The following is a 26,120-nucleotide window of genomic DNA, read 5'->3' as shown; positions in this document are numbered from 1 at the left end:
GAGGAGGAAGCAGGGTCCCTGCCGAGCAGAGAGCCTGATGCGGTGGGGTGCCCGATCCCAGGACCCTGAGATCATGACCCGAGCCGAAGTCAGAGGCTTAACACACTAAGCCACCCAGGCGCCTCTCGGCTGAATCTCTATTGCTCAGCCATCTCCTCTTCCCCATTCATTTCTCTCTTGTCTATTTAACCCCTCAAGATCACCTAAGTTGGGTTTTATCTTCTTCATTGTGTGGTTTAGATAACAGCGCAAGCTGGGCTTGAAGGAGGAGGAAAACACTGGGCACGAGACCTCGGTGCCATGAGACCAGAAGCGTTCACAAACCCAAATTAAACGCAGTCTGTTCACAACACCACATAGTTTGATTTCCCCGACAGCTGAATAATGACTCAATATTTGTATCTTCCCAATGAATCAATATACTGGTTCTTTCTGTGACCACACAGAGCCAGGAGCATACTTTGAACTTGGGTGTGGAGTCTTTTTTTAAAAAGAATCAAGCAAACATTGGCGGGTTTGTGAGCTGAATGTGCTTAAGTAGACAAAAGCGATATTCAGCCAGTGATCTAATTGACATTTTACTTGGGCAAGAGAACTGGGGCAGGCCCAAAGGCGGGCAAATTCATTTTCCAAAGGTCATGGGGTTGGCTGCTGGTGATTCGTTGTTGAAAGATATCTCAGGGCTGGTCAAGGCCACAATCAGAGATGCCTACAGAATACAAATAATTCCCCTCATTCAAAACTGGCAGGCAGAACTGTGGGTCAATGTGGTTGTACTTATGCAAATGGTAATGATCATAGTTTTCAGTTACAGAGGGTCAACTGTGACAGAGACAGGTGGGCACAGGGCATGGCTGGCTCAGAGTCTTTTGAGTTCTTGCTCCGAAAAGCACTCTCTCTTATCTATGTTATACCAGGGAATCAAATGAAAACAGGAGAGCTCCCGTTCTTTGGGCTGAGATCAGATGGATTTAACCTACAATTTTTTAATATGTAAATATATGCACATTATGAAGAAAGGTTCAAGGAGCATCAAAAAGTCTAGAGTGAAAGTAATACCCCTCCTGCCCTATTCCTCCCGTTCTGCAACTTAGCTTCCCCAGCAATAACTGTTAGAATCTCCAATGAATGTGTCCACAAATATCTCACCATAGGTAAAAGTGTAGGAGAACAAATACAAGTATCCTATTTTAAAAGCACAAATGATAAAAAAACAAACAAACAAACAAACAAAAAAACCCACAACTGTACTGACCTTCCTGCACCTTGTTTTCTCATTCATCACCTCTGGATGCTGTTCTGTATCATATACAAAGATCAGTCTCACTGCTCGTAACTACGTGTAACTACTCTGTAACAGTGTAACTACTCTGTAACAGCTGGGTGAATGACATACACGATTCATATAACCGGGGTCCTACTGATGGGATTTAAGGTGGCTCCCAAGACATCTTTGCTACAAATGACACTTACCTACTTGCCTTTTGGGAACTTGTATAAATTTATCCATAAAACAGATTCATCAAAGTTAACTGGCTGCATTGAGGAATATGTGTATTTTCGCATTTGATAGTGGTTGCCAGATTGCTTGTTAAGGGGGTTATACTGGGGACACTCCCTCTGTCAGTGTAAAATAACCACTCCACATCCTTGCCAGCTGAGCGCCCCATGAATTCTTAGCAAGCACTCAAGAAAAGCAGCTCTCTAATCACATCCAAATCTCATGGGGAGCAGTTGGACACACTACCCCAGAATAAAGACAAAATACAGTGAGGTCTTTTTTCTCAACTTATGTCAGCCTTCTAACAGTGGGCTATGGGCTATGGGACATGGGATACCAGCCTACTCTGGTATTTGTTCTGACTGCTGTTAAGTAATGCATGTTCACTGTAGATATATCAGAAAAGAGACAAAATAAAACATAAAATAAAATGAACTCATTCTTAAGTATTTATCCAAGAGAAACGAACACACAAGTCAAAGTTCATAGAAGCTTATTCATAATAACCACAACCTGGAAACAACCCAAATGCCCACCCAGAGGAGAGTGGATAAACATACTGTAGTCGAACTGCACAGCGGAGTACTATTCAGCAACCGAAAAGAACAGATTGACGATACAAGGGAAGATGAATTTCAAAATACTACAGAAAGTGAGAGAAGCTAGTTACGCAAGACAACACACTTATACGAGTCTGTTTATATGAACCAGTTCCTCGGGCAAAGCGGTAGCGCCTGAAAGCCCGTGGGTGGCTGCCAGGGTCGAGGCATGGGTGAAGGGAAGTGGGGACTGACTGCAGGCAGATACAAAGCACATTTTGGGTGGTGGTTACAGGACAATATCCTCATCAAAATGCACTGATCTGTATAGTTAAAAGGGATGCACTTTACTGTAGGGAAATTATACCTCAGTAAAGCTGATTTAAAAATTAAAATCACCTGAATACACCGCCATATTCACACTTTAAAATGTACCTTTCATTGTATTTAAAAAAAATAAACGAGAACATAGGGTTCGGTGATCTGAATTTTAAAGACATCTTAATGACATATTGGCTAGATTCTTTAATAGCTTATTTAACAGCTTAACTCCTTATCTCATACTGTTTTCTCATTCCTAACAGAAACAGTAGTGGGCTTCACCTGCGCCCCCCCACCTGACCATCGATTAAAAAAAAAAAAAAATCATCCTCGTAGAGTAACCGAGTTTGAGGAAGCATGATGAGTTTTGACATCTCTTTTTTCAGGTGCCTTTTCCTTTGTCCCTATAAGATATGTGCATTACACTGGCCTTGGGCAGATGGCAACTCTCTGGGGTCATGGTTCATGGGGTAGCAGAGTCGGCATAAACTTAAAGCGGGGACAGGCTCATTCCCCAGCTTGTAAGGCACTCACAGGGAAAAGCCCAGAAAGCCTCCAAAGAAAACCGGAGGTCCTCTACTCTACACTGTTTGGGGGAGACAAAGGCCTCAAAGTAACTGAAAGGGAGGCTTTGTTTTCTGGCTTCGCTCCAAAGGAGGCCCTCCCACGTTCTCCAATCCATTGTCAGGACATGGGACCTCCTCCACTGACAACATTCCAAGGGATTGACAAATTAAGAGCCACAAAGGCCAGAGCATTAGACACAAAGGAGTCAATGGAAGCCACGACCACGGCCTCTACAGGGAAAGCCCAACACAGACCACAGACACTGACCTCATAAGCAAGGCTGGGTCCCCCTATCCTTTTTCCTCCAGGCCCCTTTGCTCTCATTTCAATTCTGATTTGATTTCCCACTATTGTTTTAAGAACAGTTAACAGTTTGAGTCAGATTGATGGAGGTTCAAATTTCAGCTCTGCTCCATGATCGCTGCAAACTACTGAAACTTTCTGAGTTCAAACTTCATCTTGAAAAGAGGGACAATGCCCCCTACCTCACTGGGTGGTTACAACAAACCCCATGAGATAAAAAATTCACATTTGAAGTGCTCACTATGTGTCAGTTCTAACTACTTTATAAACAGTCTCTGATTTAGGTACTATCTTTAGTCTCCATTGGCCGGGGGCAGGAAACAAAGCTCAGAGAAATTAGCCACTTGCTCAAGATCAGTGGGGAGGGCTGGGACTCGGCCCCAGACGTCTCTCACTTCAATGCCAAGTCCTTATCCAGCATGCAGGTCATTCTCAAGCCTTACAGAATCAAGCTGGAGGGGGCTAGAATGCAGATTCCCGGGCCCCAATCACGATTTAGTCATTAATAAGGTGCAGGAATCTGCCCTCTTGCTGAGGTCTGGATCTGAAAACAGAGCATCATCAAGCCACATTTTGGAAACATTACATGTGGCTATAATGAAGATAGGCGACCATTACTTCACCATCATTACTTTAAAAGCCAACTGCAGAAATCATGGGAGTCGGCAGGGAGGAAGGGGACTACAGGACTCCACTGCTGAGCTCTGAAAGGACAGGCAATCAATGACGGCGTCAAGATGACGCTGGTGCCAGCGGAGCACACAGACAGAGCTGCGTGCATTGAGTAAACAGTCTAGTCAAAATAAATAACCTGGAGTCAAGCTGAAGAATGTGTCAGTCCCTTGGGGGGCTGGCGGCGTTGGGATGCTTCCGTGAAGAGGACCACTGGGGTGTGACTTTGCAAAGAACACGGCAAAGTCACTCACTTCAGGGGTGGGCCAAGGACGTACTCTGAGGCAGCAAACCCAATTCCTGGCAGGGTATTTGGCCTCAAAACACTATGGGATGTGGTGAAGAGGGAAATTCAAGTTCAGGGACAGTGCTCTGCCTAACGCAATTAGCAGTGATCTGCATGATGTGGTTACAGGAGCATGGTTCTTAAATTCTTCCCTCTGCAGCCATCCCGACTGCCACCATTTATAGTCACTCTTCCATGGCCTTTGGAAGCTGGTGGATTTTAACTGGTTTAAGGAATTATGGCACTATGGCCTGCCAGCACATTAGCAAGGATCGAATTACTGACACGTGGGACTTTGGGACAAACCACCAGAACCTTCCATTCACTTCCACTCCCGCAGCAGGCGCTCCTGAGGGAGCGGGAGGCACCATCTAAGTCAGACTCCTGTTTGACCCACAGGTGGTGTTATGTAGTCTGCACAGTGAGGATACCCAGTGTTTTGTTTTGTTTTTTTTTAAGGAGGGGGGTAGGGAGAATATGTCTTTTTTTTTTTTTTAAGATTTTATTTATTTATTTGACAGACAGAGAGATCACAAGTAGGCAGAGAGGCAGGCGGAGAGAGAGAGGAGGAAGCAGGCTCCCTGCTGAGCAGAGATCCCGATGCAGGGCTCGATCCCAGGACCCTGAGATCATGACCTGAGTGGAAGGCAGAGGCTTAACCCACTGGGCCACCCAGGTGCCCCTGGGATACTCAGTGTTTAAAGAGATTTTGTGTTAGGTCTTAGCATTGCAAAATCAGATGATTTTACAGAAAAATTTCCATTTCTTGCTTCTTGCAGGAAAATGAAAAAAAAAATTGTGCTAATGGTGAGCCTGTATGTACCTGCTGGAGCCAACTCATGGTAACGTTTAGATGGAGCCATCGTTCTCCAGCGAGCCATAGCATCTACTATTTCCTGTTCCTCCCTCAATAGCATCAGGCCCCATCCACACGTTGTTTGTCCACTCATGGTATGCGAGCTTACAACCCCCCATCGAAGAGCTTGTCTTCAAGATGCTGGAACAGAGAGAATGCCCGAGCCAACCAAACCAAGTTCCCAAACCTTCCCTTTCCTCCAACCCTTCATGCCAATAGGCCGACTGTGGGGTTCTCTCTCCTTGCATCAGTGAAAGTGAAGGAGAAAGAATGTGGGGGGATGGGGTGCAGAAAATATATATTTACTGAGCATCTACTTTGTGCCAAGCTCTATCTTCAGGCCTTTCCACTTGTCATATCATTTAACTTTAACATGAAAATTTATGACTTGGTTAAAGGCTAATATCATCTTCATTTTACTGAAAAGGTAATGAAGGCTCGGGGAAGAGAAGTAGTATGCCTCAGTAGCAAAGCAACCGTTGCAGACCAGGGACCCTTTTAGGAAAGAGGTGGGTTGGTAGCTCTTCCTTTGGGATGGCTCTCCACAACCATGGGGTTCTTGGGAAGCTTGTAGGACCAGGAAAGCAGGCCGGGTAGGGACAGCAGAGCATACTGTTTCTAAGAAGAAAGCTGCAATTCAGCTTCAGGCCACTGTTTGCTAAGCAGGCTTAAGCATCCAGTGTTAACACATCTGATTTTTTCCAGAGAAGCTGGATATCCAGATTTCTCAAGCAAGATTTACTGATCTCTGAAACCCCACAATGACTAAGAAATAAAACTTGTGTGGAGGTGGAATTTTGTCCATTGGTTTCGATTTTCATTAAATGCTTTTCTAAGTACAGGCAGCATTGCATAGCGGTTACAGGTGTTAGACTTGAACTCTCTGGGTTCAAGTCCCAGCTCTGCCACTTACTAGCATATGACCCTGGGATTTAGCACTTCACTCCTCTGTGCCCCAGTCTGATCATCTGTAAACTGGCAATAATCATCATAAGGTTGTCATGGAGATTGAGATGATAGGCATAATTAATAAGATTAAGGGCCCTATAAGAACCTAGTACTAAGAAGAATGACTGTTTTGAAGCTACTACTCCTTTCTTGAATCAGCCTCTGTTTATTCTGTGAGGAAGTGGAGAGGAGATAGGAGCATTTCAGGTAGCATTATGGGCTTTAGAGGGATCTTAGCACACATATCCCATCCTTGAGCCCAAGAAATGGTATAGCTTTTAAGAGCAAAGAAAGAAGTGCAACTACCCGAATGAAATGCTAATTAGCTATAACATCTCAGAACTGGGGCACCTGGGTGGCTCAGTGGGTTAAGCCTCTGCCTTCGGCCCAGGTCATGATCTCAGGGTCCTGGGATCAAGCCCTTCATCGGGCTCTCTGCTCAGTGGGGAGCCTGCTTCCCCCCCTCTCTCTGCCTGCCTCTTTGCTTACTTGTGATCTCTCTCTCTGTTAAATAAATAAATAAAATCTTTAAAAAAAAATCTCAGAACTGCTGGGCCACGTGCCATGTAAACCAAATCTTATCTACTGGGTACTGACTTGTCCAGCTAGGTAGTTTTCCTGGCAGACACAGTAACTGAGAACGGATCATTGGCATTTAGAAGTAATTTAGCTTTGGGCATTTGTGCCTGGAGCCTGGTTAGAGAGACAGCTTTAAAGGAGAGTGTTAACAATGGCAAATAAGGGCTGTCTTCTAAATGGAAACACTGTAACACATTGTCCATTTAGAGAGCTGAGCACTTGCGGCAGACACAGAAGCGCTCCACTCCAGCACAGCCGGTGCGTGTGGATTTGTCAGTCCTGATACAGCAAGGCGCTCTGAAAACACCAGCTCCCATAACACACCCGTGCCTGTCCTGAGCTATGTTGGGGCTGACACCTCAGGCTCTGGAAACCACCGTCTCTGCCCCTGCACAGAGGACTTCCTTATTCATCCGGCAAATATTGCTTGAGTGCCGTGGCTGCCCAAGTCTTCCCTCCCTGAAGCAGCCATTTCCCTGAGATGCAAACCAGTCGATCTGGTGAGGCAAGCAGGAAGGGAGATTGTGCAGGAGAGCTGGTTGAACTCAGTCATGCCCGCAGAAATCTGGAACCCCTCCCAAGGATGTCCCAAAGATTTCAGGTGGCTTCAGCCCCATTCCAGAAAATGTCTCCCAGTCAGTATTCAACTTTTTCTCTTTTCCTTCTCTCTGAGGATAAGCTCAGCCCAGACCCTCAACCTGGGTGGTCACCCTTCTAGGCACTGAGAGAAGGTGTTATTCTGATCTTCTTCTCCGCTGGTCCCCACCGGATCCTGGCTTGTTGATTCTGTTGCCCAGAGTTTTCCCTCAGTGACACAACCTAGCTCCTCCCTGATGGACCACGGTCCCAAAGAATCATCACCCTTTGCAGTCTGAGCCTACATAAAGGGTTGCCCACTCCAGTGACTTTTCAAGTTTTTTTTTTTTTTTAAATAGGACTCTCGCTTACTTAAAATCTCATGTTGAATATCAATGTCTAAAAGAGAGGATTAACAACCTTATCATTATTAAAAGTAAGTTTTTCTTTGTAGGCTCCTGAAGCACAGGAGCGTCTCAGAATACACACGGGATCCACTGACGACAGCGCGCCAATTCCTTATCTCAACAGAGGAGGAAGCCAACACCAAGAGGTTAAGTGGCAGCCCAAGGGCAGTATTAGTATTGGTTTCCTACTGCTGCCATAACAAATTACCACAGACTTAGAGGCTTAAAATAGGAATATATTTTCTCAGCATTGGGAGGTCAGAAGTTCTAGATCGGTTTCATTTGGGTTCAAGTCGAAGTGCAAGCAGGGCTGTGTGTCTGCTGGAGGCTCTAGGGGAGAACCTGCTTCCTCACTGGCTGCATCACAGGGTCTCTATCCCTCTGCTTCCAGTACTGTCCTCTTTCTTATAAAGACCCTTCTGATTACATTAGGTGCACTTAAATAATTCAGGATAGTCTATCCATCTCAGGAGCCTTCATTTAATCACATCTGCAAAGTTCTTTTTGCCATGTAGGGTACATAGTAATATATTCCAGGGCTTAGGATGTGGCCATCTCCGGTGGGGGGTGGGGGGGCGGGGCACGATTCAGCTCATCACAGGTAGGCAGCAGTTAATAGGAGAGCTGAGACCGAGCCCATAACTCGTGTGGGCTCTTCTGGTACTTTCTGTGTCTTGATGGGGACAGGGAGATGGATGAGGGTGGGGAAGGTACACCTCCTTTTCTCTGACCTGTTTTGTACCTTGCCTATTACAAGCCATAAAGCAGAACACGGCAGCCCCACTGGAAGAAAGATGAGAAGATGTGATGAAGTTAAATATGTTTAAGAATCTGAAGCAGAACACTGTAAATATAACCTTTTTCTTTGGGCATGTATTTTATCTCAGAGGGGAAGATAGACAATGAGATGTGATAGTCTGATTCCAATTGATTCTCAGAGATGAGATAAAGGAGCCATAATTATTATTAATCTTCATAACAACACCATGACGAGGGTAATACTTCCACTTAACAGATGGGGAAACTGAGGCCAGAAAGGTGACATATTTGGCTGCAGATCACAAAAGTGGTAAGAGCCAGGGTTCACGTGACCCCATGCAGGATGACCTGGGAACCTGAGATTGAAACCATTATGGAAACTCTGGGGAGTTTACGCAGAGTCTGGACCAACACCAGGACTGGATGGGGGCTTTGATTACAGGTCTTCTCTGAAGGAGCGTCGTCAGGAAGAAATTCTAATGCTCACACCTCAGGCTACAGGTGAGAAAGTGGGGACTGCTCTTGGCTTTCTTGCTGATGTGCTCTATGACCCTTCGCTTCCCCTCTCTCAAAGAAGCAAAAAGATGATGTGGGTTGTTCGAGTCTGAATAATGGAATAAATATAAGCTATTATGAAGGGCTGTGAAACGTGAAGGGATTTCCCTGTCCATTTAAAAACTCACACTCCAGGGCTTAGGAGAATGGAAGGGGGATGGATGGTGGAACACAGGGCACTTTTACGGCAGTGAAACTATTCTGCATGTTACTACAAAGGTAGATATGTATCATTAGACATTTGCCACAACCCATAGAACGTATAACCGCAGGAGCAAACCTTACTATAAACTATAGATCTTAGTTAAATGTGTTAATATTGGGGGCGCCTGGTGGCTCAGTGGGTTGGGGCCTCTGCCTTCAGCTTGGGTCGTGATTCCAGGGTCTTGGGATTGAGCCCCGCATCGGGCTCTCTGCTCAGCAGGGAGCCTGCTTCCTCCTCTCTCTCTGCCTCCTTCTCTGTGATCTCTGTCTGTCAAATAAATAAATAAAATCTTTAAAAAAATGTGTTAATATTGGCTCAGCAATTGCAACAAATGCACCACAGCAGTGCAAGATTTAATGGGAGAAACTACGTGTGTGGGCAGAGGGTATCTGGGACAACGTACCTTCTTCTTAATTCTTCTGTCAACCCAAAACTGCTCTTAAAAAAATCAAGTCTATTAATGAAAGAACTCACACTTTCAGATACTCCTGCTGGTCTTCTCAGAAGTTCTTTCCCAGATGGTGACCATCACCATTTATTCCTGCTTCCCAGGGGCTTGGCTGGAGCTGGGTGCCAGAAATGCTTTCCCAGCATCCCCCCCACTGATCTGTACCTGCTACTTCCAATAAAACATCACCCATGCTCATCAAATCGCAGGGCCCTTCCTAGGTAGCCACTCAGAAAAGCCCTGACACATCCTGGGATCCCGCCCCAGCCTGGCCACTGATCAGCTCTGCTGCTTCTGGAGAGTTCCTGTAGTTCTTTGAGCCTTAACTGCCTCATCTCTGTCTGGAGGTTAATAGACTTTTCTCTAATGATCTGGCAGGGCTGTTGTGGTAATTAAACAGGATGATATCTATGGGACACCTGGGTGACTCAGTTGGTTAAGCATCTGCCTTCAGCTCAGGTCATGGTCCCGGGGTCCTTGGATTGAGCCCCACGTCCGGCTCTCTGCTCAGTGGGGAGTCTGCTTTTTCCTTTCCCTCTGCCCTTCCCCCTATTTGTGCTTTCTCTCTCTCAAATAAAGAAAATCCTTAAACAAAAAAGATAATACCTATGAAGGCTTTGGGCAAACCATGAAGCATTATTATTTATACATGTAAGGTACACACTTTCCTGTTAAACTCCTCACCAGTAGTTTTCCCATTTTATAGATCAGGGGACTAAGGCTCAGAAAGGTTAAGTAACTTGCCCAAAGCCACACAGGTCATAAGTGCAAAGCTGGAATTAAACAACAAAAAATCAAGTCTGACTCCAAGACTCATACTTTACATCTACACTCTTCAAAACTATACTACGTTGTCTCCAATGAGACAAAGAATGAGAACATCATTAGTTACTGGAGTCTCACAGTGTAATCTCCACTGTAACACTTGTATTTCCTCTTCTGAAGACATTTTTTAAAAAGATTTTATTTATTTGACAGAAAGAGGGAAAGAGAGAGAGAGAGAGAGAGAGAGAAAGAGAGAGTGCACACACAAGCAGGCAGGGGGAGAAGCAGGCTTCTCACCAAGCAGGGAGCCCAATGCAGGACTTGATCCCAGGACCCCGGGATCATGACTTGAGTCTAAGGCAGCCACTTAACCCACTGAGCCACCCAGATGCCCTCATTTCTTTGTAGACCTAAAAATCTCCAGGTAAAATGCTCAGCCCTATGGTGAATTTCTCATAAGACCACTAAGCCCAACTCTGAGGAGCCCAGAATCACTGTGCTTCTTGCCGGGATGCAGGAAAGATGGGATTCTATTTTACGGGCTTCTTTAAACTACTCATTTTCTGTGGATTTAATGCTCACTGGGGTTAAACATCTGTGATGAGTTAAAAAAGCATTTTGTCCACAAATAAAAATATCCCAGATAGTAAATTTCGGTGCTGGCCTCCGAATAGTGCTCTCCATTATCCTGAAAAAAACATGAGGGATTCTCTGGGTTGGTTCTTGAGGCTTTGCTTTAATTTTCCTTTGTTCCCAGATGTAATCATGCTCTTTCATTCAGGGTTTTAGTGATTCTCTAAGCGCTGGAGTCTTTTTGTTCTGAAAGTCATCCACTTATTAATTTTCATTGTTTGAGCATCTATCACATGTGCCAGGCATAGAGTGACTCTTGGAAACAAGCAGACAGTGAACAAGACAGACTCAACCTCTCCACTTACATAGCTTCAGGCCACTGGAGGAGAGAGAGAACTGAGCAGACAGGTATGACTTAGAGTGAGCATAAGAACTACCCAAAGCCCAACAGAGGACCCCTAACACAGACTACAGCCTGTGTGATCTGGCTGGGAAGGGATTCTGTTTGTCACTTACAGCCTCCAGTTCTAGGCACAGCGTCCGGGATGGAGCACTTAACCACTCCACCTCCTTGCATTTGGATAACATAGTAACATAGTTTTTCCAGACTATGGAATTGAATTCACCGGTGTCTTCCACTATTTTTCTCACTTCCGTGGATTTACTTTAATAAATCAACTGCTGTTTTACTGAGCATTGCTTCGTGGGCCATGGGGCAGATAAAGAAGACGCTCTAGGGATATATTTATCATATTACATATGCCCTGTGTGAATCTGTTTACCTCCCTCTGCAGATGAAATGTCTCAAGAACAGGGACTGTGTCTTACTCATCTGTTTCCAGGACTGGCTTTGGGTCTGGTAAAGGTATGCGCTCAATCATGATATATGGAAGGAGGAACGCAAAGATAGAAGAGCACAAAGAAGGGGGAAGGGAGGGGGGGAAGGAGAGGGGGAAAGAAGGAAGGTGGGTTGACACGATCCCTTTTTAAGGATAGCTTATTTGGGTAGCACTTCGCAGATGGGGATCCAGTCCAACTTCCTCCAGCAGCATTTCTGAACGTGACGTAGTCAGAGCCACGAGGGCGGAGGGAGGAAAGCCTGGAAACCCTGCCGCCCCTTGGGCAGGTGATCGCACAGCATCTGGTTGCCTCCTGGGAGCAGACTTCCCAAACCCCTGCCAAGAGGCAAGCATGGCTTTCTTCGTGAGAGGCAGCCACCACTCCTGGGTCTGAGTCGGCAGAGATGCCTGGCATTGAAAGCTACCTCTGCCTTTGGCCTGCTAGGCCCTGGTGACTGGTACGCAGTTCACGTGGCCAGTCTGCCTGCACAGGTTTCTGCAGGTTTCTGCAGTTTGCCGCTGCCTCTTTAGGTCCACCGAACCTGCCTCTGGGGTCTTGCCATCTCTCAACAGCTTCACGAGTACCCCAGCAGCCACCTAGACTTGAGTCTCCCCTCGGCTGGCCGTCCTCCCCACTGTCACTGCCACTGTCTTTCTTAAATGAACATCTGACCATACCACGCCCCAATTAAAAGCCCTCCAGTGGATCTCATGATGCCATGGATCATGACATTTGAAGTCCTCCCTTCCCGCCAGCCCCAGCTCCCCGCCTCACTAAGCTTGGCTGTCTTCAGTGCCTCTCTTGTTTGCCGTGTTCCAGCCAACAACTCTTCCAAGCATCGACTCTTTCACATACCTCTGTGCCTTTGCAGTGGTGGGTGATTTTTCACATGCTGTTCCAACTGCCTGGAAAGCCCTTCCCCTGGAGGAACTCCTACTCATCCTCCAAGACCCAACTCATGTCCCTTCCTGAGTGAAGCCAGAATTGGGCCTGTTTGGGGGCTTTCCCAACCCTTCCTCCTTTATCTCCAACTGAGTCTTGGTACATGGGCTACACCTGCTCATTTACTAGCCTGTTCCTTCCCTAGACCGAGTTCGTTAAGTACAAGGATGGTATCTTGTTATTTCTATAATATTTTTTCCATATTCAACATTTTAATGATTGTTCATGATTTCCTATACGTGACAGGTCAACTGCAAATACTCAAGGAATGACTGAACAAACATTCATTCGATGCATTTTTAGTCGACTGTACTCTCTGCCATGAACTGTTTTGGGCACCAGGGACTCCGCGGTGACAGAGGCAGGCAGGGGCACTGCGTACTCACGTTCATTCTGTGAGACAGATGGAGACAGGGTGGCGAATAAGTGAACAAGGTAATTGCAGGGGCAATGAGTGCTCTGAAGAAATATAACTGGGTAGTGGGATAGAGAGGAGGGACAGTGGGGGATGGAGGAGCTGCTTTGGATGGGTCAGGGAAGGCCACCCTGATGAGCCGATGTTGGAGCTGAGAACTAACGGATCTGAAGGAGTTGACCACGGCGAGCTGCGAGTGCTTAGCATCCCATGCAAAGGGAGGGCTGAGCGCCAAGTCCCATAGGTGGGAAGGAGCTTGGGGTGTTTCAGGGGATGAGATGGAGCATGGGGAGCACGATGTGGGGGAGGGAGGGCCCAGCCATCAGAGTCTTGCAGGGTATGATCAGGAGCATGAACTCGGTTCCAGGCACAGTGACAGAAGGAATGGCTGCGGAGATTAGCAGACACGGATGCTCCCAGCGAACGGGTGCTTCGAGTCCCTCCGCACGCCTCCCTCACCCTCACATGAGATTACTGGCTGCTCACCGGGCGGGCGGAGACAGCCCTCATTAATCTCAGGAAGCAGGAGGGCAGACTCGGGCAGTGCGGCAACCCAGACTAACTAGAGAACACAAAGGCCGCCTGCCCAGCTTTGTTTTGAAACCGTCAATTCCAAATTCTGCTGGCTGGCAGAGACAGGGGGTTATTGATTTTCCCTTCTGGAATGCATGTCCTACAGAGTCCTCGCAAATAGAAACTGAAAAACAGAGGAAAACACAAGTGCTGGGAAAGATAGGGCAAGGCGACATTTTTTTTAAAAACAATCTATACTGGATTTTGTCTTTTTCTTCTTATGCTTTGTTGGATTGTGGCTTGTCATCTGTTTTTTTTCCCAATTCACTTCTTTTTCCCTCTCTCTGCGCCATCCCGGTGACCTCCCTCTCTCCTCCTCTCTCAACCTCACTATGTCTCTGGTCCAGAACCGGGCGCAGCGTTGGCTTATGGGAGGCGCTGTGCTGTGCTGGATACTGCTTTATCTACAGGTCAGTCTTTCTGAGGGATCCTTCTCCAGATCTGTTTGTCCAGCCGACTGCTTCTCTTTAAATACAGCACCTCTCCCCCCTTCCAGACAGGCAGCAGAGCGGGACCGGCCCGTTAAACCAGCTTTTACTAATTGCATAGAGTGGTATCCCCAGCTAAGGACCTTTTCTCTCTTGAGAATCAGGAAGCAATCAGGGACTTCCTTCCACTGTCTTGTTGGGGTGGGGGCCATTAGCCCCCATTCCCACTGGGTTAAACGCCACCTCTGTCCTGCCCTGGGCGCTGATGAAAGCTACACACATATCTCTCTGCCTCTGTGAATCAGGGCATCACTAGCTACAGCCTTCTTGGTTCCTTCCTGCTGTGAGCACGGCTGAGTGGAGAGGGATCTGGGTACACAGAAGTGTCTACGGGTAGAGTCTGGAACATGCCTGGGGGTGTTACTCAGGAGAGGTACGTAGGGAGGCCTAGGCCCAACTGTGTCTGCTGACTCTTACCAAATCAAACACTGATCGGAACTTAACTTTATCAGCTGGAAAATGGGTGTACGACAGTCTCTTCCTTCTTAAAGGGGAATGGCAGGACAAGCAAAGAAAATTCCATGTCAAAACTACAAACGTAGAAAAAAAAATAGAAGAGCCTTGATCTCCTTCTCCTAATGAAATATATGGTGTCTTGGACAGGCCCAACTGTTGTCATTTCATAGCCTGATACTCTAATCACTTATCTTCTATTTCTATTTTACCTAAGAAATGAAACAGTGTTATGTTCCCTGAGCTCACAGGAGGCGGTAGAGAAGGCTGCAGCAGGCGGAATGGGAGGTGCTTCTCGAACACACTGAGAGGGATGTACATTCCTGAGATTTAAAATTTGTAACAAGAGAGACAGTCTACAGGCCGGTAATTGAGGTCTGGTAAGAGGAGGAGTGTTTCCTTAATAGGTTTTATACAAACTTAATTTCTGCACAGCGTCTTCTATTTTACATGTACTGATGCATATTTAAATGTATAACTTCAATTATCACCTCAACGCAGATGCTTCCCCTCCTTGAACCTGCCCTAGCTCTGCTCCTCTGTCTTCAATTACCCACACGGTATTTTGTCTGAAGGCTCTAAGCCTATTTCCTCCACCTCCCTCTTAAGAACACCATGGAGGCTGAGACTCATGGACACAGCTGTGGACCAGAGACCGAAGTCATTCACCCGGCAGGAACAAGAGGATGGGATGTCAGGCTCCCCAGTTTCCAAAGACACAGAAGATGCTCCATTCATGGAAGACCTGACATCCCTTCACACCCAACTTAGGGTCTTCAAGTCTGGCTCTTCTCTGGACCTTTCAGTCTTTGCAGAGTGGAAGCTCCAAGAAGGCAAAGCTCACAGATCTACAGATCTCACTTTCTATGGCTTCTTTCAGACCTGGCATTTAGTAGGTTCAAAAACCATTTTGGTGGCTGCATAGATGAAAGACTATGGAAACTGACCATCATTCTTGGTATCATCTGAGCTTGGAAACTCATCATTTTCCACACATGCCCCCCGGCCCCCCACCGGCCACTTATACCTCATTAATTGCCAATTTCTGTTGACTTGGCCCCTACTGGCATCTTTGGATCCTCCTTTGCTTCTGATTGCTCTCTTTCCCAAGCATGAGCCCTGACCCCTTACCCAGGACTCAGCATCATCTCCAGTTCCCGCCTTTCCTTTTTCTCCTCCTCCTGTCCTAGGCTCCTCTTCCACAATAAATGATTTCATCCTGACTCTTCCCACGTTGGAAGCCATCTACGTTCTCAGTTACCTACATCTAAAGTCCATACACCCTGCAGGCAAGTCTCACTGCCTCCTGGCCTCCACCTCTCTTCCTAACCTTATCATCTGTTGTTCTGCCTCATAAATCCCCACCCCCACGAGATGGCTCTGCTTGTGTCCCTTGGAACATACCTTATACAGGCTTGCTTCTATATTGGCACACACTATTGCCTCATTTACTTTGTGAATTCCAACCATCACTCAGGCCAGGGTAAAGTCTTTACAGTTATAACAACGACCAAGGAATACATCAGTAACAATAGCCAGAACTTTCTAAACCTCTTCCATGTACCAAGGATAGTACTAAGTTCTCCATACTCATTATTTCATTAATCTTCACAAAAAGCCTAGGAGGTTAAGTACAATTCTTATCCTTGTCTTATCGTGGAGGAAATCTAGGCTCAGAAGGGTCCAGTAATGTGCCTAAGGTCACAGACTCCATGTGCACAACAGCTGAAAATCAGACCTAGATCCACCAGGTGGCCAAAGCCATGTTTCTAACCTTTAGGCTGTGCTCCCTAAAGCCATCTTTCTTCTCTGAGCTCTGACAGCCACTTATTTGCCAATTTTCGCCTGGATTGTTAAATCACTAAACATCGTCTGGTACACATGTGTTTCTTGTCCCCAGTTTTACCGTAAGCCACCCGAGAATGTAATACTTCTGGGCCTCATAGGTTCTGCCCTACAAATGCAGGCTGAAGGAACTGATCCCAAGTGTAAAGTAATCAACCCCCCTTCAGTTCTGCTGGCTGATTCATTCCTTCAGCAGTGTGTTTACTTATCTCTCCTCTCACCCCAGGACCACATGCTGACACTGGCTATAAAAAACAAAAGAGAAAAATCCTCCCTAAATTCAGGCCTTTGAGTCAGACCTGTTTGCAAGGCCTGGAGAAGGAAGGCCTGACACTTGCCCCCTGAGTGACTCAGGAGTCTGTGTTTGCAGAATCTTGAATCTTGGAGTTCCTGAGGCCTTTGTGAGGTTAAAGGTATTACAGGAAAACAACAAGCCCCCCAATTCAGCAGCTACCGTGGCCCACTGTGAGATTTAGTCACTTTCTTGAGAACCCAAACTGTAGCTGGTGACTACACAGCCCTGCTTATACATCCCTGCACGGTTTTGTTCTTGCTGTTGCTGTCGTTGTTAACTGGCCCATTTAAAATTAGAGCCAGGAGACAGGACAGAGAAACCACTTTGCACATGTAAAATGTTAGTCTGGGGATCAGCCAGCTTAAGAAGCTGGTTGACCTTGAGTTAGTCACTGTCCTGCTCTAGTCCTCAACTTTCTCACTGTGGACAAGGTGGGGTTTTAGAGGATCTCTAAGTTCCCCTCCTGCCTTGCCTTTCTGAGATGCTAATTCACACAGTCTCTTAGTTTTGGTTTATATGCAGTCTTGAGTCACATTCTCCAGGGCTTTGTCTGCTCCAGCCTGCCCTCTCCTCCTTCTGAGCAGACACCCCCAGACGAAGCAGAGGGCAGCTTCCTGTGTGGGATCCCCTTGCAAAGTCCTCTCTGCCCTAGGCTCCCTTCACCTTGAGAAGCCTCTGCCCTCTTGTGTGCTTTGCATGTTAAACAGCTAAAGCTTCCCGCCAAGTTCTCCGCAACAGGGGAAGCAGACAGCCTGTATCTGGAAGCCATCATCGGCTTCCCAGGACACTAATATCCCTGCAGTCCTTATAAGGAAAACCGACAGCTAAAGCAGTTTTAAAGAAACTTCCTTCAAGACTTCTCAAGTTGAGCGTGAGCCCGTAAAGGCCAGTGGACAGAAAGGCCTGCCCAGGCAAACCAGACTTCCTTCTGTGCCCCTCTCCCAACACACGCTCTGAACACACCGACACGGTGGCAGGGAAGAGGATTTGGAAGGCACGGTCCTTGTGAAAGTAAGGGCCCAGGAGTCACTGCTAAACAGGAAATAGTGCAGGCCGGGTTAACAATGACAAAGGTTATTTGGCAAGTTAGGAACTATAGTGATGGACGAGTTCCGCATGGATCGCATCAATGGGCGCAGGCATCTGCGTGGGGTAGAATTACACAGAACCACACGGGCAGGCACTCACACAAATGAGGGTGTGTAATTATCTGAGATCTGAAGAATAACATCTGTGGGTTGTACGCATGGCAGTTTCCTGGTTTTCATACTGTACTTCTTATGTAAGATGTTACCACTGGGAGGAAACTGGGGTCAAAGGGCACACAGACCTATGTACTATTTTTGAAACTTCCTGTGAATCGATAATCACTTCAAATTAAAACTAAACACACCCTCAAAACTAACCAGCTAGTACAGTGAGTGGACGTGGCTATGTTCCCCCACAATCTTGGGACACCAGTGGGCAGGCCCTCTCACAAGATCTTATTAGTAACAGTGACACCTTCGCCAACACGATCATCACCGCCATCATCAAGACTCCCGTTTATTGAACACTTACCACATACGAAGCACACTTCCTCGTTTGTGTCAACACCCCCACCAGTCTGTCATCCCCATTTTATAGAAAATAAAGACCCTGGGAGTAGCTGAGTCAAGCCCCAGGCCACAGAGCTACTCTGGGGCCCGGCTCTGACCCAGGTCTGGGACTCCAATGCTCACACTTGGGGCCAAAAAACCAGAGCGCGACAGGACTCCGTGGAGCTGTCATGGCATCCGACGTGTGTTCCCTGGAAACCACTCAAGCACATCCCTCCCTCTGTCTCAGAGGCGCCTGCACTGAGATACCACACAGCATGGTGAGACCACCTTCCTTTCCCATCCCTCACCCCTATTCTGGCCAGAAAGCCACATCTGCAGAGGAACAACAACGACAAAAAAATCACTTACAAGTTCTTCACGTTGGCGATGCCCCGGAACGCCTTCCTCGGGATCCCCAGGATCTGGTTTTCGCTCAGATCTCTAAACAGGAAGAGAAGAGGCACACCACGTTAAGGACCCAGGCCCGGCGTTATCTGCATCTCATTATGACAACAAAACCCCTCGCTGGCTGCCTCTGCGGTCAGGAGTGGTGGAGGGACTGTTCAGTCTCAGGCCCCAGGCTGCTATAGCCTCCACATTGTTCCTGCCGCGATGGCCTCTGCTGGAATGGTTACCAGGCGGGAGCAGCTTGCCTCCAGGGCGGGCTTTGTGGGTGGTCTCGCACCTCCAGGCCACGAGCCAAGACGCCGGGTTGTTTGTTGCGCATACCGCACCCAATTCTCTGTTTTGTCACCTCCCAGAGAGACCCCTTGCCCCCCTCCTCCCTTGCCGTCCCTCCCCCACTGCAGGGTCAACAGCACTCAGTCTCCCACTCTCAGGGACTCTCTGCTTTTGTCATCTGGAATTGGAAAGGAGCCTAGCCATCCTGATTTTCCGATGGGGGTGACCATCTCTGTTTACCCCAGACACCCCCTGGGGGCCTCCTGGGCTTAGTGACAGGCATGATGACTTCAAATTGCATTTCTACAAACCTTGTCCAAAATGGGGGGTCCCACGGGCACCTCCTCTAGCATTAAGCAGTGCTAATGTGTTGTTTGGAGGAGGAAATGTAAGGGACAAAGTGACAGGTGTTGAAGATGGCTCAAACCCAGGTCTCGTGCCAGGGTTCTCATTAACAATCCCCCAAACCTCAGTTTCCTCTCCTAAGAACCATGTGGTTAGTTTTCTGTTTCCTTCCCCCCAACTCCCCACTCAAACCAAACACATGCACTTGTTTTCATTCATACCTCAAGCTTGCTTGGAATCTCAGTAATCAATCATACCGGCGTGTGTCTATACACACATACACACACATCAATCGTATGCATATACATCTATAGATACAGATATATATCTCAATTATTGTGAAAATAACACAAAAAAATTAGATACAAAGGTAAAAAATCACCTACCCAGACCATAACCACGGTTACAAATTAGGAGCAATATGTATAAATTTCACCCATGTGATCTTGTAGTATATAGTCAGGCATAAACTTTTTTCACTTATTATACTGAGAACATCTGTTCATGTCATTAACAGTCCACGTATGCCAACATTTTTAATCACTGTATATCATCCAATTGTATACAGGGCTGTAGGATCCCGCATTGCGGGGTGGGGGGAAGGGATTTGTCATTTAAGGGAACACAAGGATGAGGTTTCCTCTCCACACCTTTCCGGGGCACTTGCTGACCTCCTTCCTTGGTAGAAAGTCCTGTAAGGAGAACATACTGCGTCGCAGGGTCAACATCTTTAACTGTCAAGTTGTCCCAGAGGCAGATTGTACTAATGGATACCCTCCCACCCTGATTTTCCACGGGAACCTAATCAACAGCTAAAGAGGAACTCCTAATATATTTGGAAAGAGAAGTCAGCCAACCATCCTCCACAAAAACCTGGGCTGTCTAAATTAACCTTGTGTGAAGGAGCAGGAGGAAAAACAGAAAGCAGGAGAGAGGTGTTCCTTTCTGCTCTCCCCTGTAGAGAGGAGTTACCACACTCCAAGCAGCTGGCTGGAACCTTGGACACTTAGGGATTGTCTGGGGCCACGGTTAAGCCCCGAGGCAAGGCTCAGAGTTGGGGTAGGGTGTAGCTATGACTACCGGTGGCTTCGGGGGCTGAATAACATGGTGTTCCCCATCTCAAATCCGGTTTCCTCTGTCTGCAGGCTCCCCCGGCTGGGTCTGATTCAATGAGCAGGGCTCCAGGCTGGAGTCAGGGCACTGAACAAAGCCCACGGAGACAGCAGAGGTCAGGCAGGGTCACCAAGGTCATTCCTCTGCTCTCCATCAGACTCCAGGAGAAGGGGGCACAGGTCCTGTCGTCTGACTAATGCAGTTTCCACCAGGCATCTGGGCTGTACCCCAGGCTCCAGCAACCACAATGGGCCTAGTCTTCTCTGCCACGCAAAGGCTGGTCTCCAGGACAGCGAGCCCCTGCCCACTCCCCTCCCAGGCCTGGCTGCTACCTTGGCTGCTCTGGGAAACAGGTCGGGCCACACTTCTGGCCAACATCTGATGATCAGAATCCGGGGCATGGGAGCAAACAGGAGAGAGGTTTGGACGAGTCAGCAATAACCATGCCTGGAAGCCAGGAGAAAGGGTATGTGCTTCAGTAGTTCACTAACCTTGGAGTTTAATGTGCCCCAAACACACTGAAGAAATAACCATCTCTGGATGGTTCTGGCTTATAATACAGCAGGATGATGAGAGGGGAGTAGCATTTTAGCGAGAGATCCAGCCTAGCTGCTGGGAAACGTCCCACAGAAGCAATCACACAGGTGAAACCCTACAATCGCATGGGGCAGCCACTCGGATTTCTCAGTCCTATTTTGTTGCTGGAAGTTGACCGTCTTGCTCCTAGTTTAAGGGCCCCAGTTGAAAGCACAGCTTTCTTTCCACCTCCCTGCCATGGCTTTCAGCCTGCTGCCAACTGAGCAAAACGGTGGGTCATAGGGAATTTATCTGTTCCCCATGACAATCTGCTTGTAAATTTTATTAATTTTATTTTCCATTGAGCCTCTCTTCTCCAGCTAACAAAACCACCGCCATCCATCTGCAGGATTGTATATTGATTTCATAAATACCTCCAGTAGGCTGACCAACTGACAGCTTTAATGGTGTTACTGATGGGGCGTGGAGGAGGGCTCAGGGCTGGGTGCTTCGTTTTTTGGTAACTGTCCCTTCACAATTATCTCGAGGCCTTTGTGAAGACTCCTAATAGCATGTTTATCTCAGCGTGATGCCACAGCGTGGAGCCAGTGCTAAGCACTACCCTTGAGAGAGACAAGAGGCACCATTTTCAGCAGACATTTAAATAAAAATAACAAAATCTATCCATAGTGCCCCAGAGCCTAGTTCCGGGCAATTGCTTGCCGGGAGTTTCGTGCCTTGCCCCTCCTGAGGGAAAATGTTCAGAAGGAACCAGGGAAACATAACTTTTTTTTTTTTTTAAACATTAGATGAAAGGTACGAGGCTGGAGCAGGGCGAGAAGGTAAGGGGAGTGCTGAGATTTTCTGGGGGAAGTAAAGGAAGCCGGCTGTTGGGAAACGCTTTCTTGGTTGGGAAGTCGGGCTACAGGTTGGGATGTCTTTTTAAATAATTAGGACTCTGAAGGAAAGGAGGACTGCATTAGCTAAAGTGCATTTTCCTGCTTCCAGAAAATGATTAACCGACAGATTATTCCATCCAAAAACACAAGACCAAAGAGGACTTATTAAGGAGACAGTAAGTCAAATAGGAGTTGGCAAGAACCAATATATCCCCCTTCCAGCCAGTGCCCCCCCCTTTTTAATTTACTAAAATGCTTTGGACACAGATTAACTTTCTTCACAAATTTATTATTGCTTCATCTACCTTGAAACGGGAACTGCAGACACTTTGATAAATGGATTGAAAGGCTGTCTAGTTCCAGTGGAGCTTTGAAATGCTTCCCGGGGCTCTCCCTGCAATGTCAGGCGTGCTTTGTTCTCCGAGCAACAGTGAATGACAGTCCCCACCTCCACCCCCACCTCTGCCCACCCCGTGTTTTCCAGGGAAGACAGCAAGGCAAGAAGCAGGAAGATAGTGTCCTCTTTGCTGTGGTGGGGACAATGTGCTTGTCTCAGTCACGTTCATGCTCCCAGGAAGTCCCGTGTTAAATGGCAGTTAGTGGAGGGTGGAATTTGCTCCTAGACGTCAATCTTCAATTATTCCAAAGGTACAGGATGGGGCTTGGAAGCTCCCCCAACCTTGGGGCATTCTTGTTTCTGAGATGGGGCAAGCCAGTTAGCTGGATGATCATTGCAAACTACTGAAATGCTTCAGTTTCCCCATCTTTACAGCGGGGGCTTTACTGACCTCCTTGGTTCATCATGCGGATGAAAGGAGTTGATATTTGTGTGTCTTGCGTAGCACCTGGAACCCTGTAGGCATTCACCAGACGGCTATATTTATTTCTTGGATTTTCCGCCCATTTAGTCCTGCATTTTACATTGCTGAAAACATCCTTTATGATCCTCTTCAGGACATATGTCTACAACTGTGCAAAGAATTGAACCCATAAACGTTGTTAATATTCTTTCCATAAAATCTGGGGGAGTGATCAAAGTTTCCCTCCTCTATCATCTAGATAGGAGTATCCGTATTTAATTCTAGAGTCTTTCGAATGGGAGAGGAGAGCTTAATTCAGGGGAAAAGGTCTGTCTCAGATTGGGCTCTTAAAGAAGCTGACAAGTAGCCAAGTGATGGACTCACAAAGTGCTCCTGGGAGACACCAGTAACGGCTGCAGGAAGCAGGATCAAGAAGGGAAATAAAGGTCAGTTAGGAAAAGTCCTAGCCTTAGCCCCATACCCTGGGAGCTCCTGTTTCTAACCAAGGAATCTGGGCCTTTAGAGCTCTGCACCAGACAGCCCTTGGTTAGAGACCACCCAAGAATAACACAAATTGCCTGGCTCTGCCTGTTCTCGATAAGGCTGAATAAGGTGACTCTAACAACTCAAGGACACATTGCTGAAGACGTTCCTGGTTCTGATCTTTATCCTCAAAATCTGAAGAAGCAGGAGATGGGTACCAGTGTCAGTTAAAAGACCCAAGGGATCCAACCCAAAGCATTCATACAAAGGCTTCAAGGATAATTCTCCTGATTGAGAAGTTCTCAGAAGATTAAAAAAAATATATTCATGAGATGACCCATCCAAGGATCAAGAGGTCACAGGGGGAAGGTTAGTGACCAAAGGAAATTGGAAAAACGCAGTCTGATACCTTCCTTTGTCTACCTCCCCAGACTCCTTGCGCTGAGACCAATCAGATACCTTTTTAGTAACTTAAAAAAAAAAAAATCCCATCAACTCTTGATTAGCCAAACTAAAAGATGGGATGATCTAAAAACATTTCTAGGGGCACCTGGGTGGCTCAGTCAGTGAAGCGGCTGCCTTTGACTCAGGTCATGATCTCGGGGTCCTGGGATCGAGCCCTGTATCAGGCTCTCTGCCTAGCAGGGAGTCTGCTCCCTCTCCTGTACATGTGTGTGCTCTGTCAGATAAATAAATAAAATCTTAAAAAAAAAAAAAAAAGCACTTCTTTTTGGAACCATTATTGGATTTGAGATCAGGGCCATGGATTACCACTCTGATTCTCTTTGGCCTGAGTATGTATTAAAATTACTTTCCCAGTCACTGCCTAATAGGAGGAAACCTGCCCTTTGGTGCAGTAGGTATCAATCAAAACTCATTTAGGGATCTAAAAATTTTCTGATGGATAATCCATGAATCCAAAAATTCTTAAACTCTCCCTGCTGCCATCTCATACAAAGTTGAACCCTGCTCCCCTTAGCCCCAACTCCTAATAATATAGGAACTCTGACATTATCACTCTGCTCAAGGAGCCCAAGAGAAAGATGGTCTTGCTTCTCTTATACAGTGGGAGGGACAGACATGCAGGAAAAATTATTCCCTGGGGATTTTACAATGTGGACTTTGGGGAGGATTTATCTTAAAAGGAAAATCTCTTCTGCAGGCAATTTATCTTAATAAGCAAGATTATATGTTTGCAGTTGGGTCACTGTCAAAACCAAGTGAGCCCCGAGCATATGTCCCAGCTAAGAAGCCCTGGTGCCTCCAGCTGGGTGCCTAGTCAATGGCATCCTTTGTCTGAGGGAGATTATAATGGGATAACTGAATCATCCCCTGAAAGAACTGCCACGTATGTCAGGGACCCAGAGGATCAAAGTATCCATAGGGGACAAAAAACCAAAACCCAAAACATGACCAACAAAACAAAACAAACAAACGAAAAATGCTCCAGTCATTGTCCACCGCTCCAGTTGGCTTCTGAATATTTCATTGCATTAGTTTACAGGCTTGCTTTCTTGATGCTAAAGTTACTGAATGAAAGAGATGAGGAAAAGCTCCTTTCATTCTGCCTCCTCTGACAAGCTCATTAGCAAAGTCCCAGCCACACCATTCAGATGTTTAATATTGGCAGATTAAGTGTCAGCTCAGATTCTTACTTCATGCAGCAAAACATAAATTTAGCACCAATATGTGCTATGCTGTGTCACGTGTTGAGACACAGAAGCGAACAGAACCGAGTTCCTGTCCTCCTGGAGCTTGCGTTCTCTTTGACCCCCGATGCAAACAAACAGAACTCTTCCCACATTTAACTGGAAAGTAAATATCTAGATGTCCCCAAAAGTAAGAGCTGCAGTTTTACAGTTTTTTTCCTTTTCAACCAGAAAAAACCCTGTATCTAAAGTCCCATTGCAGACTGTTCCTAACCAGCAAGGAAAAGAATTCATAGTTTTGTTTTACTCGAGGTTCGACATCTTTTTAGTTTTTTGGGGGGGGGGGTGGGGGAGGGAAAGATGCCCATTTGAATCACTGGGGCTCGCAGTCTTGTTTCATCAAGTACTTTGGTTGTCTTTCAAAGTGGACAGTCTGATAAAAATAAGGACTGTCTGAAGATGTTATTAGGAGTCAGCACAGGATGTTACGGGCAGCTGTTCTCACAGCGGGGCTCATGGCCTACCTCACCAGAATTTACCGATGATGCTTCAAAACAATACAGATCCCTGGTTTCTAAAATAATTTAGATAGGATAATGGTATTGTGGGCTACGTTTCCCTTCATTTAGGTCTTTATCTTTGAGAGATACATACTGCAGCAATTAACAATTAAATGATGATGTCTGGGTTTTGCTTCAGAATAATGTGGAAGAAGGAGGGAGTGGGTGGAAATGGAGAAGGAGTAAGATTGGCCGTGAATGGGTACTTACCGGAGCCGAGTGTTAGGTGCAAAAGAGGTTCATTTATAAAAAAATAATGCAGATTTCTGGGACCCATCCCAGACCTACTGAGTCAGAAACCCTGGGGATGGGCTCTGGAGCAACAACTTTGGACAAGTTTGAGAGCACAGGTAGGATGATTTGTGCTGAGTTCACACCCCATGTTACTTAACGGGCTGTGTGTCTGTCAAGAACATCAATTCAATTCTGAGCCTCAACTTGTGCTTCTGTGAAATCAGGATAAGCATCGAGAGTAATGAAAAATCAAGTACTTTCTATACTCTAATGCAGGATATAAATGCAAATCACTATCTTTGTTTTATTAGCATGAAGCTCACAATTACAGTATCTTACTACCTTGAGTGTCCAGGGGAAATTTTGGGTCCAAGATGCAAAGGCCTCCTGTGTCCCAGGTGTGAGTGAGCCTGCTGGTGTTGGACAAAATGCTTATGGGATAGTGTCACAGAAGGCTGAAGGGGGACAAAGTGACAATATCTAATTCATACCTGAAGAAGCCACTCAGGGGCCCAGTTTGGAGGCTGACCTAGAAGGGCTAAGAGTCCA

The 26,120-nt window shown here is 46.6% G+C and overlaps 1 protein-coding gene across 1 annotated transcript in view; it reads right to left on the bottom strand.

Annotated features, from left to right (window-relative positions):
- SLIT3 (slit guidance ligand 3) overlaps positions 1-26,120 on the bottom strand; it is a 597,630-nt gene that overhangs the window by 173,225 nt on the left and 398,285 nt on the right. Inside the window, exon 5 of the mRNA XM_080803857.1 lies at positions 18,661-18,732. Coding sequence (XP_080659983.1) covers positions 18,661-18,732 — 72 coding nt within the window. The remainder of the gene's footprint in view (positions 1-18,660; positions 18,733-26,120) is intronic.

The sequence above is a fragment of the Martes martes genome, assembly GCF_963455335.1.
Source record: "Martes martes genome assembly, chromosome: 5".
Classification (NCBI taxonomy): domain Eukaryota; kingdom Metazoa; phylum Chordata; class Mammalia; order Carnivora; family Mustelidae; genus Martes; species Martes martes.
Note: the sequence above shows the minus strand (reverse complement) of the source record. Positions and strands in the feature narration are given on the sequence as shown.